Here is a 15206-nt window from a genome sequence, read left to right as displayed (position 1 = left end):
AACAGTATTTTATATTACATGAGCTGACAGTGTCTGATCATTTTATCTTCTTTAATATTTGCAATTACATGTATTGCAATTTTATTGATTTGTGATAAGTTAAAGTCTTTACTCAGCTATAATAGGTAAATAAACCCATTAAGGTTCATACTAAATTAACTGTATAACTTAACCATAAGCTAACCCTGACACTTAAACCTAACCCTTAACTAAAATTAACCCTTACCCTAAACTGTACCCAAACCCTAATTTACAGGGCCCCTTAGCAAATGAAGGCACACTGCTTTTTTTTATTCTTTTTCTGTTTCCATTCTAAAACTCTCGTAATGTAATTAGTTTTCAGCTATTGCAGGGGACAATTATATAGTGTAAATTGCTGTATCCTATTTAGTTAATGCCTGTATAAAACATAAATTATATCTTTTAAATATAACTTCATACAAATCAGAATTGTCTACTCCTTGAAAATAATATCCTGTTACAGTCAAAGTAGTGTTGGTTGATGTACATTTATAAGGCAGCAGTCCAGTCAGTCTTATTGTTGGAGAAAACATGCAATTGTTGTTTATCATGACAGAAAGGAAATCAAACATTGAAAACTTGTAATATCAATAATTGTTTCCAGTGTAAAAATGGGGATTCACACTGTGGATTCTGAAAATGATAAGTTTAAGAAACATTTCGAATTTACAGTAATGCTAACTTGTCAGACATATACATATAAAAAAGAAGATATGGTATGATTGCAAATGAGACAACTGTCCACAAGAGACCAAAATAACACAGAAATGACAACGTAAAACATTTCAAGTGAGAAAACAAACGTCCTTATTTATATAAAAAAAGCATACTTTGCATAAAATTCAGATTTTTTTTTTATATTTTATTAGGTATATCCAGAAAATAAGCGACAAAAGCCTACATCAAACAGCTACCTCAGACGATGGCCACTGAGCTAAACATGGAAATAAAAACACATAATATGGGAAGTACAGTCAAAATGTTCTTATTACAACAAGCGTCTAGAAAGAAAGAATAGCCAAAGCCATAGAAGTTGGATACCCCCAGCTCAAGAAAACAAAGGAATCATAAACAACACTGCTAAAAGGTTTGATGAAGCCTCAGAGCATAAAAATTCACTAGAAATAAGCTTCCTGTTGCCAGATGTAAGAAGTTAGGTCTAACACTGTAAACCACATGGAAAAAAACTGATTAATTACACAGCTATAAAACTGCAGTTAGTTAATGGAACCTGACCTTGGAAGTATGAAGAATTCATTAGTTTAATTCACAGAGCATCAAATTAATGGATGATGTTCATGTGTACAAATAGTCAGTCTTCAATAACGGACCATAATCCTTTATATCATGCAAACATGTCTGCCTTAATTCTTACTGTCACAATTGATCAGAAACTTGCAGTACCTGCATGATTAGTTAATAAGGAAAAAAGAGTTGCAGGAAACTGTACAGACAATATGTTGGTTTACAAACAAGATCCCTCAAAATTCTTTATACATTTGTGCTTAAAAAATAAAAAAATAAATGAATACATTTGCCATCCATACAGATATGAATGTACTGGTATCAAATGGTCTTATTGATGGATTACATTTTTCTATTTACTTTAAATGATGTGAAGAAAAACAAAGTTATGGGCATGTTCAAATGTGACAGGAACCACACAACAAAACCGAGTTCAACATTCAGTTTTAGACATATATAAGTACAGTATGTCAGGCTGTATAGTTATATCTAATGAAACACCAAACTATCCAAAAACTTAATGAAATTTTCAAAAAACGGAACAACCCTACTTTCTCAAAAACAAAATCAAAAACATTATGATATGAAATACATGTATGTTAACCACTGACTCTATTTCTGATGAAAGCCCATGTTGAAACGGTAAAGCCAGCTGAGTTTGCTTGCACCTGTCCTGTGTCAGGAGGCTCAGATATTCATTGGTTGTCTCTTGTTGATATCGTTCATAAGTGTTTTTCATTTCCCTTTTTTTCAATAGATTAGGAGCGTTGGATCGCCTATTTGAATTGTTTTACACAAGTCAATTCTTGGGCTCTTTATAGCTGGCTGTTGGGTGTGACTTGGATTGAGAATTGTCTCAACATCTTCTTATATCTACATCTATTTTCTTATTGTTCTATATACTGTGGATTCATTCATTACCATTAGGTACCAATTTTCGAGGAATAAGGAAAACTTGCATGATCATGGATATTTAATTTGTGGTTTTGACAAAGTCTGCAAACAAGCCTATAGAAAATTTGTTATTTGTTGCACATTTAATTTCGTGGTTCACCTGTACCCATGAAAGCCCTGAAAAATTGGTATTCAACGAATAATCAGGAATCCACAGAAGTCCATTCCTGTTTCAAACAATTATGAACTGAACTTCATGGAGCAACTAATGCAGCGTAAAGTAACCAACAATAAATCAATCATGGAGCAACTCTTAAATAACATATGTCATATGATTATTTTTTTATTATGTAAACACTTCTTTAAAATCTGATTTTATTAAATTTTGGTAAATATTGAAAATATACAAAAATTATTTAAATAAAAACAGAAACAAGATGGGTAATAAGTGTTATATGGATAAGGAAAGTCTGGAGGTTTTCTGTAATGAATGTCTCTTTTATCATTAAACTTTTTAATACTTCATCAACACTAAAAAAAAGACATTAAATTTAAAAATAACTCACACATAAAAGTTATAAAAAAAACCAAGAAAAAAAAAACTATATGTTTCAATTATTTTTTTTATTTCCTAGGGTACACATTTAATCATAAATCTAATTAATCAACGATAAAAACTTTTCTCAAATAAAAATGATTAAAATGTTATCCCGATGCCCTATTTCTTCACATATAAGATACATTTCCATGGCTATAACTCCCATAAACTTCATGAGGTATTGTTAATAAAAGCCTTGAATTAGTGTATTAAAAGTCCATCAGGAGAGTAAGGACGAAAGAACTAACAACGTCAAGTTCTTACACATTTTTTTTATTTTCCAGGGCCATATTATTACAATAAATTCAATCAAGCCTCTTTTCAAATCTATCAAGAACTCTCAAATTATTGTCAGAAATCTATTGTATCAGATGGGGTCTAAGATATCTTAAATAATATCTAGTAAGTCTGAAACTATCTTATACTTTGATATGGAGTCTAAATAGTAAAGATATTAAATATTAGCTGAGGTCTAAGAGACTAGGACATCACTAACTGGATAACAAAATATCACCATTGGAGAAAAAAAATTGGTTAACAGGGATATAGATGTTTGTCAGCATACAAGCTTATATAAAATTAGAACATCTTAAACATTTCAATTCATTGTTTTACCTTTAAAAACGAAATCCTTGAAAATCCAAGACATTCAATTGGTTCCCATTAGAGTTAAAGAATTAAGCTTGGTTTAAGAAGATTACACAATAATAACAGTTGCAGAAACACTGCCTTTAGTTTTTAAACATTTATGACTTCATAAAATGTTAGACACCATATCAGTATCATCTTCAATATTAAGTACTGCACCCACATTATAATACACTTCAGAATTAACTTTGGCAAACCAAACCATCTTTCCTTATGGAGTATGGTAACCTACTGATAGCCAACAAGCTTTCCATTGGTTAAACACAGAAACTGTTAACAATAAAGGAAAATCATATTTTGTCAAACATTTCCATAAAGCTGATGGGAAATAATTTCATTCAAAAAGGAAAAGGTCCGGTAAGGGCCGATTTTGGCCTCAAATTTCACGTTCATCGAACGAAAGATTTTTGACACTTTTTAAACACTTAAGAGTCGATTCAAATTGATTCAATTAGTTTCTGTAAAGAATTTTAACTGATTTAATAATTAAAAACGCTCCGATTCAAGCTTAAATATGAAAAATCTATCAAATATGCCAAAAAACGTCACTTTTCAGATGGTTTTTGTCAAAAATGAAAGTGGCCGCATCCGTGTTCATCCTCAACCTTTATATATGTTATGACGTATTATCATCAAATACAACTTACATTTCAATATTATAAATGAACACAAATGCGGCCACTTTTATTTAAGACGGAAACCGTTTAAAATTTAACTAAAATGCTCAAATTGTGAAGATTTCAGTAATTTAGCATGACTTAATGATGCTAGTACCCGATATATGTGCATTGTTTTGTCAAAAACAGCGCTTATTTATGTAGCAGAAGCATTCTACTTTCCAGTAAATAGCTAAAAGATTACAATTTCATACTTTTGTAAAACTGCTATATTTTTGGGCCAAAAAGGGTCTTTACTGAACCTACTCCTTTAATCAACTTTCAAATATCAAAACTCTCAAGTACTGAAAGTCTCAGGGATCTAAGGTATTCACCATTGGTCTTCTTGACACAAGACCTTGACAATGCTGAAAGATGCTTGACCTTTAATGCTGAAAGGATCAAAGGTCAAGGTCACCATGGTCTTTCACTACTGCTATTATGATTGGTGGAATTGCAGAAACTGTAATAGTTTGAGAAAAGAGAAATCCAGCCAAAAGAATGAAATGTAAAAAATCTAAATGTAAAAAAGACAAATCCCATATAAAAGTTGAAAATCAAAGGACTCATTAGTATGAACTATTGGTCATGGGGACCTAGTTTCAGTTTACTAGTAGATTCCTTGACTTAAAGAATCTTAAAAAAAAGTTATGTAAGTCAAGGAATGACCTGTGTCAAACCAGAAGTATTTGTTTGTCTTCAGAAACCTAGAACCATATTCAGGTGCTCAGAAGGACAAAGGTTTCACTCAGTAAACATTTTATTTTTTTGTCTTCAGAAACCTAGAACCACATTCAGGTGCTCAGAAGGACAAAGGTTTCACTCAGTAAACATTTTATTTTTTTGTCTTCAGAAACCTAGAACCACATTCAGGTGCTCAGAAGGACAAAGGTTTCACTCAGTAAACATTTTATTTTTTTGTCTTCAGAAACCTAGAACCACATTCAGGTGCTCAGAAGGACAAAGGTTTCACTCAGTAAACATTTTATTTTTTTGTCTTCAGAAACCTAGAACCACATTCAGGTGCTCAGAAGGACAAAGGTTTCACTCAGTAAACATTTTATTTTTTTGTCTTCAGAAACCTAGAACCACATTCAGGTGCTCAGAAGGACAAAGGTTTCACTCAGTAAACATTTTATTTTTTTGTCTTCAGAAACCTAGAACCACATTCAGGTGCTCAGAAGGACAAAGGTTTCACTCAGTAAACATTTTATTTTTTTGTCTTCAGAAACCTAGAACCACATTCAGGTGCTCAGAAGGACAAAGGTTTCACTCAGTAAACATTTTATTTTTTTGTCTTCAGAAACCTAGAACCACATTCAGGTGCTCAGAAGGACAAAGGTTTCACTCAGTAAACATTTTATTTTTTTGTCTTCAGAAACCTAGAACCACATTCAGGTGCTCAGAAGGACAAAGGTTTCACTCAGTAAACATTTTCAACCAAATAAGGCATTTCTGGTTTTCAAAAATCCCTTTGTCTGACAATTATATGTATTTTTGGATTCAGGTATGCTTCCTGCATCAAATGTAACCACTGGGCATTTTCAGGCTTCTTGGTCGCTTTAGAATGTAATAAAATTTGATGAAAAGAAGATTTCTAGATGCAACAAGAGTTTTTTGCTAATGAGGGCCCTCATGGGGTTTTTGATTATGTGATTACTTGGCCGTTTTTTTAATGATTATTTGATTATTAAGCCAAATATTTCATGATTATTTGATTACCTAGGACTGTATTTTTAGTTTATGATTATTTGATTACTAAAGATAAGCAAATATTTAATGATTATGTGATTATATTGGCAAAAAAATGGGGATTATGTGATTACTAGGACCCCCCCATGAGGGGCCTCGCTAATACTGGTAAAAATTACATGTCAATACGTTCTGCAATTCAAAATGTTGACTTCCTTAGTTACAGACAAGGAGATAGAAAATTTTATGCTTACTGTCATCCAATCAGAACCATTGATACAAAATAATTGCATTAGAAAAAGAGTTTTCATTTGGTAAATTTATCATACAAAAAGGGCTTTAAAAAATCTCAATGGTATTTGTTTACAAAAACAATTCAAAGCCTGGAATTATTATTATATTTGTTCTCTATAAAAATAAACATTTACTGTTCTAATTAAATTGTAAACATTTAAAAAATTCAAAGTCTAACCAATATATAAATTCTGCAACATTTTATACAATTAGGTTCTTTTTCACACTTTTATAACTTGGAAAAATCTTCTTAAAATTATGTGTGTTTTCATTACATCAAAAAATCTCTTTCTTTCCACTCCTAAATCTCATGTTTCTAGGAAACTTATATTATCCCAAAAATATCAAATAACTATATCTTTGTTGATTTCTTGTTTTTCTTGTTTTATTTTGTGGTGTTTGTGTCTCATCTGCCTAATGCTCAAACAGTCTTTTGTTCATAATATCTGCATGATCTGTGTTAAATTCTTTATCCTTAACTATTTTTTCCATGACAAAATTTGTTATTTAATGCATTTCAAATAATTTTTTTTTTCATAGAAAGTATTTAACCCCGCCGCATTTTTGCGCCTGTCCCAAGTCAGGAGCCTCTGGCCTTTGTTAGTCTTGTATTATTTTAATTTTAGTTTCTTGTGTACAATTTGGAAATTAGTATGGCGTTCATTATCACTGGACCAGTATATATTTGCAGGGTTCTCGCTAAGGATTTTTGAAGGCGAGTCCAGGGACTCATCATTTTTAGGTATGATGAGTCCAACAGCAAGAAGAAAATATTTTATTGCAATATAAAGTAATATTTTAGTCTCTATTTCCTAACAGAGCAATGAAATGAAATCAAATTCAGATCACTTTTAAACTTTTGCTATAAAATGATGATATTTGTGTTTAACTGTGTTCAGTTTATACAAAATATTTCAATCTTGATGCATCTGTGGACTCACCAGTTTTGAAAATGGTGAGTCCAGACAGATTTTGATGAGTCCAGGACTCATGGACTCGCCTTAGTGAGAACCCTGATATTTGTTTAGGGGCCAGCTGAAGGACGCCTCCGGGTGCGGGAATTTCTCGCTACATTGAAGACCTGTTGGTGACCCTCTGCTGTTGTTTTTTATTTGGTCGGGTTGTTGTCTCTTTGACACATTCCCCATTTCCATTCTCAATTTTATTATTAACTAAAGAAATGTACATCTTTCAGAAGAATCTGCCATTGTTAGTGAATGAGGGGTATGGAATAGAATCTGCCATTATTAGTGATGAGGGGTATGGAATAGAATCTGCCATTATTAGTGAATGAGGGGTATGGAATAGAATCTGCCATTATTAGTGAATAAGGGGTATGGAATAGAACATTTTAAAAGACATACAAAACAGCCAATTTTGATAAAATAAAATGTTTGCATAGACAATTTTTTGTTCACGATTGTTAATTTCCCTTATTTGGTCCATGATGGATCCTTTGAACCCCTTCTTATGGTGTGTATATTTTAGAACTTGTGTGTCATACCCTGTCTGTAGTCATGTTTTATATTTCAATGAACATAATTTATGTATAACAGGTACATATTTAAGTCAAGCATTTTTTTTTGTCTACAAAATTACTGAAAACTTTTACTTAATTTTCATAGACACAACTTTTTGATTTTGAAGTATGTCTTTAACCTGTAAAGTTCTTTTTAACATGCCGACATTCACATCCTAATTTTTATGAAGCTAATCTATTTAGATATATTCATGTAAACTCATTGATGAATTTAAAAAAGCATTTTCTGTAAGGATATCAATTTAATACTGAAGTCATAAAGAGATCTTTGAATATGTTTATTAATTGACCTGTAATTAAATATCTAGTCTCTGTTGAACAGTTGTCACGTTTCGATAAACAATAAAACATCATCATGGTCAAAAGTACATTTGGGTATACCTCAAAGATCTGATACCTTTGTACCACTATACATGACACTCATAAGAACACATTTAGAGTTTGCAAGCTCAGTATGGCATCCATATAAATTCAAATAAATTGACAAGATTGAGAATGTGTAGCACCAGGAAAAAAGAATTCAACATACTCAGAAAGACTGTGAAAATTAAAACTACCATCTCTAAATTTTAGACGGTTAAGACATGACATGATTGAATACAAAATACTGAACGGAAAATATGATAAAGAGGCGGCACAATTTTGTTAAATTATGGAAGGATTATGACTACAAGAACAGGGGTACGGGGCAACAGTCTGAAAATATTTCCACAGAGAGCCAGAACAGAATTAAGGAGAAATGCCTTTGCTCTATGAGTGATGAGAACATGGAATACACTACCTGATATTATTGTGAAATCATCAACCACAAATATATTTAAGAACAGACTAGACAAATACTTGATGAACCAAACAATGGTGTATGAAGTCAAAGGAACAATCATCGAAGAGTAGAAGATCTAAATATAGAGACTGATGAAGAGGAACTGTATCAGTAAAAGAACCTATGTAAACCTAAGTAAGTAAGTTGTACCAGTCATATTAGTATCTTAACTTGGACTTTGGTTTATTTGAGGATTCAATCTACAAATTGTCTTATCAATAATCATGGCAAATATTTCAAAATAATCAGAAACTGCAAAAACTCCTCTCAAAAAGTACCTTTTTTTTAAGATTGAAATTTTACTACTGTGTCCTCTCCATTTTTATGTTAACAATTTAAGGGGTATTTCAAACTTCTATCTAACTTTGTCATATCATTGAAGAATCAGGATCATTAAAAGCCTTTATAAGAGACTTTGCAATCAACAATAAGCATCAACTATTTTCCAAAAAAATCTCATCAGAAAAAATAATAAGAAATCTGGAACCTTTCAGTATAATTAATCATTATCAAGATTTCTGTGAAACTCATAGGTTTTCTTCTCTTTTTCCTCTAACTCAATACAACAATCATAAAATGTAATATGATATTTAAATGGTATAAATTATTTATTTTCTTTTTTTTCAATAAAGCAGCAGCAAAACAAATATGTAATTAATTTATTACAATGTATATTTCCTGTGTGCCAATTAGTATCATTGTATATCCATATATAAATGTAATTCATAAAAATTTCTTACCCAGAAAACTTGATCTATATGGATCCATGATTAATACAGCAATCACGACTCACTATGATATGAGACAATCACTTTATATGCTTTAAGTAATTAACACTAATTCCACCATTTTATCCTCTTTTAAGACAGGTGTCACAGATCCTATGTCCACACCTTGTTATCCTTTCCACAATCAATAAACTAAACTTTTTTTTATGTAAAATTAATTACTTTCGTAATATAAAGTTAATTTTCCCCTGTAGTGACATAGAGTTCTGCTTCTTCTGTAATTTAGCTTATAAAGTGACTTGAAACACTAAAACAATATTTTAAATGAGTCTGTATTATAGGAAGTCACATATTTTTTAGTCTTTCTTCTTTTATTTAATACTATATCGATTTTGTGTTTGTCAAAAATAAATTTATGGTAAAAAAAAAAAATTATAAACAACAGGTTATTTGTTTTTTCCTAATTAAACTTTTCTTATCTTTCCTTTAATTATATTATAGTTAGGTCAAATTAATGTGACTTGTTCATTTCACAGTTTTCCAAAATCAATGGTACTTGACATTTTCAAACACTGTAAGAAAAGAAATTTTCAATTCAAAACTCAAAATTCAAAATACAAAATTCAAATTCTTTATTCAACCACAGACACATTGAGTGTACAAGAGGACAATAAACTTAAATACTGCAGGTTACTAAACTCATTTGTCTTTTTCACAGTTTCCATGAAACATTATTTATAATGACACTTTAAAATAGGTTAATACATTTGCAGTTAGCTCACCGACAATCTTCAAAAGAAGAAAAAGGGGAAAAAACTTATAAACAACTCAACTTGATAAATATGACAACCCTTTACATGCTGAGGACACGTGCACGTACATGCACAAAAATCTCTACATATTTTAAAGATTCAACATTCAAATATTATTCAACAAATGCACTAAATGTTAAGTGACTATTTCACAGGGATACTCCCAGGCCAACTTCCTTTAGGTCGACTTATTTGTCATAACAGCAAAGAAAAGTATTTTACATGAAAAAAAAATGTTCAGATTATTGAATAAGGAAGATGTGTCCAAAATTACATACCAAAATAGAAAATCTATTTACCAGGGTCAGTCTAAAAAACCTAATGCTGTGGTTTGACCAATTTCATTGTTTCTAATGAAAATTAATTCATCAGGGTTCATTGGTTTTGTTTGACTTTTATTGTATTTATGTAACAATCAAATCATAATTTTAGGGTTCACTGAAGCTTTATAGACAAATAATTCTATTATAAATTTGATTTGTACCAACCTACTTGTATTGCGACCATGGGAGGGCTTTGTAGCCAGTCAAGGTCTATATAAAAAAACAATGTCATACTTGTATTTTTGACTGCACCATATTTGGATAAAACAAAATGTGTGATATTGGTGTAAGAAGTCAGTCCCCCTTTTTATAATCTCTTTTTTTTTAAAAGAACTCATTCACGATGTTAGTACAAGAAAACATTATGCTACACTAGAAACAAACAAAATTATTTGCTATTTCATAGAGACAACAACATAAAGATGGATTAAACTGATAAAATAATAGTATAAATAAAGGCAACAGTAGTATACCGCTGTTCAAAACTCATAAATCCATGGACAAAAAACAAAATCGGGGTAACAAACTAAAACCGAGGGAAACGCATTAAATATAAGAGGAGAACAACGACACAACACCGAAACGCAACACACACAGAAACGGACCAAGCAACAGACAAAACACCACGAGAATAACAAATATAACATCAAAACCAAATACATGAATTTGGGATAGACAAGTACCGTGCCACGTCTTATCTCAAAAATAAGAGAAAACACAAACGACTCAACGTTAAAATGCAACACACACAGAAACGAACAATATTATAACAATGGCCATCTTCCTGACTTGGTACAGGACACTTTTAAAGGGGAATAAAAGTGGTGGGTTGAACCTGGTTTTATGGCATGCCAAACCTTGCACTTTAATGGCAAAGTTAAATATAACATTGAAATGACAACATAATATTACAGGACTACAATACAAATAAAAAGGAGACCATATTAGACAAAGAAAAGCATGATTAATAGATAACAAAAAGCATCAGGTTTAAAATTCAATACGCCAAAAACGCGTCTTGTCCACACAAGACTCACTAGTGACGCCCAGATATAAAAGATCGAAAGTGAAAAAAGTACAAAGTTGTACAGCACTGAAGATCAAAAGTTGAAAAGGTTTTGCCAAATACGGCATTGTTTGTATGCCCGGGATAAGAACATTCTTATTATATAAAACAATTCATGCTATTGTATAACCTCTGCCAAATTGTTATGTGTTGTATACATAAAATAGTTTTTAAAATTCATCCAGTTAACATAGCATTCAATTCGGATTATTGAAATTGATTTGATTTAGGCCACTTTCAAGCACCACTTTTGGGCTATTTTGTGGCGGCCAGTTTTTAATGGTTGTGGAAGTTTGAGTGCCCTAAGAAAATCACAGACTCTGTGATAGTAAAACTGACAATTAAAGTCAATTCAAATTGGAGTGGAGTCTTAGTGCACCCGCACCAGCAGGGTTTGAAATCACAACCCCAGTGTTGACTAATTAAGTAACAGTAGTAACTACATATCAACCACAGAGGTCCCTAGATCATTGAAATCTTTTTCATCTATCTATGTACATTATTGTAGGTCATAGACATATCAACCAGAGGCCCCTAGATTATTGAAATCTTTTTCATCTATCTATGAACATTATTGTAGGTCATAGACATATCAACCACAGAGGCTCTTAGATCATTGAAATCTTGTTCATCTATCTATGAACATTATTGTAGGTCTTAGACATATCAACCACAGAGGCCTCTAGATCATTGAAATCTTGTTCATCTATCTATGAACATTATTGTAGGTCTTAGACATATCAACCACAGAGGCTCTTAGATCATTGAAATCTTTTTCATCTATCTATGTACATTATTGTAGGTCATAGACATATCAACCACAGAGGCTCTTAGATCATTGAAATCTTGTTCATCTATCTATGTACATTATTGTAGGTCTTAGACATATCAACCACAGAGGCCTCTAGATCATTGAAATCTTGTTCATCTATCTATGAACATTATTGTAGGTCTTAGACATATCAACCACAGAGGCTCTTAGATCATTGAAATCTTTTTCATCTATCTATGTACATTATTGTAGGTCATAGACATATCAACCACAGAGGCCTTAGATCATTGAAATCTTTTTCATCTATCTATGTACATTATTGTAGGTCATAGACATATCAACCACAGAGGCCCCTAGATCATTGAAATCTGTTTCATCTATCTATGTACATTATTGTAGGTCATAGACATATCAACCACAGAGGCCCCTAGATCAGTGAAATCTTTTTCATCTATCTATGTACATTATTGTAGGTCTTAGACATATCAACCACAGAGGCCTCTAGATCATTAAAATCTTTTTCATCTATCTATGTACATTATTGTAGTTTAGACATATCAACCACAGAGGCCTCTAGATCATTTAAAAGAGGGACGAAAGATACCAAAGGGACAGTCAAACTCATAAATCTAAAACAAACTGACAACGCCATGGCTAAAAATAAAAAAGACAAACAGAAAAACAATATTACACACGACACAACATAGAAAACTAAAGAATAAACAACACGAACCCCACCAAAAACTAGGGGTGATCTCAGGTGCTCCGGAAGGGTAAGCAGATCCTGCTCCACATGTGGCACCCGTCGTGTTGCTTAAGTGATTACAAATCCGGTAAATAGTCTAATTCGGTAGGTCATATTCATGAAAGGGAAGGGGATTGTAGTTACGACGTAAGGAACATATCCGATATCATTTGTGAAACGGTTATTCCATAACGGTCAACCAACTCGTGATGGCGTCCGTAAAATTTACGAAGGGATGATTTCAACTTCACCATTTGGAACTCTTGGTTTAATAGCTTCCTTGTGAGCAGCAAACCTCTATCAAGAAAATCATGATAGGAAATGCAAGCACGGGAATATCGTATCAATTGGGAGATATATACCCCGTATGCAGGTGCTGCTGGAATGTTGCTACTTAGAAATGGAAAGTTCACAATTGGAAAGCTGAAATCATCTCTTTTGTCGTAAAGTTTTGTTTTCAACCGACCCTCATTGTCAATTTCTAGATGTAAGTCAAGATATGAAGCCGACTTAACTGTATCTGTAGTATCCTTTATCTCTAGTTCGATTGGATAGATGCGTTCCACATAGTCACCAAATTTAGAATTGTTTAGTGAAAGAACATCATCTATATAGCGGAAAGTAGAGTTAAAGGATATTGCTAACTTCTTATCTTTCTTCCTAAGAAGTTCCTGCATGAAATCAGCCTCATAATAATAAAGAAACAAGTCGGCGAGTAGAGGGGCACAGTTTGTTCCCATTGGAATGCCGACAGTCTGTTGAAAAACACGTCCTCCGAACGTAACAAATATGTTGTCAATCAAGAAATCAAGCATCTTGATAATATCAGTTTCAGAGAATTTTTTGTTTGAATCAGAGTGATTCTTTACAAAGTAGGATTTATCCCTCCCTAAGACAAGATACTTGTATCTACGTTGGCCATTCTTTTTTATGAAGCAAAGTAATATCAACTCTTTCAATTTGTCTTTTAGTTTGGAATGTGGAATACTTGTGTACAGGGTAGAAAAGTCAAATGTTTTAATACTGTTACAAGATGAAAGAGAGTTAGATTGTATGTACTCTAAAAGATCTTTTGAATTTTTAAGTATCCACATCTGATTCACGCCACCTCTAGAATAGGCAGTTTCACAATAACTTTGAAGCCCGTCTTTGATTGCTGATAAAATAGATGTTAATAATTTAGAAAGAGGTTTCGTGGAGCACTTGGAAGACCCAGCAATATACCGTTGTTTGTAAGGACACTTATGTAGTTTAGGTATCCAATACAGTGATGGAAGATCCAGTTCTTCATCTTTGGTTGAAATTCCAAAGGAACATAGAACAGACCTATGATTATCCAGGATTTCCTCTTTGGTTTTCATCTATCTATGTACATTATTGTAGGTCATAGACATATCAACCACAGAGGCCCCTAGATCAGTGAAATCTTTTTCATCTATCTATGTACATTATTGTAGGTCATAGACATATCAACCACAGAGGCTCTTAGATCATTGAAATCTTGTTCATCTATCTATGAACATTATTGTAGGTCTTAGACATATCAACCACAGAGGCCTTAGATCATTGAAATCTTTTTCATCTATCTATGTACATTATTGTAGGTCATAGACATATCAACCACAGAGGTCCTAGATTATTGAAATCTGTTTCATCTATCTATGTACATTATTGTAGGTCATAGACATATCAACCACAGAGGCCCCTAGATCATTAAATTCTTTTTCATCTATCTATGTACATTATTGTAGGACATATCAACCACAGAGGTCCCTAGATCAGTGAAATCTTTTTCATCTATCTATGTACATTATTGTAGGTCATAGACATATCAACCACAGAGGCTCTTAGATCATTGAAATCTTTTTCATCTACCTATGTACATTATTGTAGGTCATAGACATATCAACCACAGAGGCTCTTAGATTATTGAAATCTTTCTCATCTATCTATGTCCATTATTGTAGGTCATAGACATATCAACCACAGAGGCTCTTAGATCATTGAAATCTTTTTCATCTATCTATGTACATTATTGTAGGTCATAGACATATCAACCACAGAGGCCCCTAGATTATTGAAATCTTTCTCATCTATCTATGTACATTATTGTAGGTCATAGACATATCAACCACAGAGGCCCCTAGATCAGTGAAATCTTTTTCATCTATCTATGTACATTATTGTAGGTCATAGACATATCAACCACAGAGGCCCCTAGATTATTGAAATCTTTCTCATCTATCTATGTACATTATTGTAGGTCATAGACATATCAACCACAGAGGCCCCTAGATCAGTGAAATCTTTTTCATCTATCTATGTACATTATTGTAGGTCTTAGACATA

The 15206-nt window shown here is 32.3% G+C and overlaps 1 protein-coding gene across 3 annotated transcripts in view; it reads right to left on the bottom strand.

Moving 5' to 3' along the window:
* The window catches only part of LOC143082449 (basic helix-loop-helix ARNT-like protein 1), a 75769-nt gene that overhangs the window by 38670 nt on the left and 21893 nt on the right, over nt 1–15206 (bottom strand). Inside the window, exon 1 of one of the 3 annotated variants that reach the window (XM_076258110.1) lies at nt 9152–9254. The exons of the other annotated variants lie outside the window; for them this stretch is intronic. Coding sequence (XP_076114225.1) covers nt 9152–9179 — 28 coding nt within the window. The 5' untranslated portion in view covers nt 9180–9254. Of the gene's footprint in view, nt 1–9151; nt 9255–15206 lie in introns of those variants that run through there. 3 annotated transcript variants of the gene reach the window in all.

Source organism: Mytilus galloprovincialis, chromosome 7, assembly GCF_965363235.1.
Source record: "Mytilus galloprovincialis chromosome 7, xbMytGall1.hap1.1, whole genome shotgun sequence".
NCBI classification, from domain to species: domain Eukaryota; kingdom Metazoa; phylum Mollusca; class Bivalvia; order Mytilida; family Mytilidae; genus Mytilus; species Mytilus galloprovincialis.
This window is presented reverse-complemented; position numbering and strand designations above follow the sequence as displayed.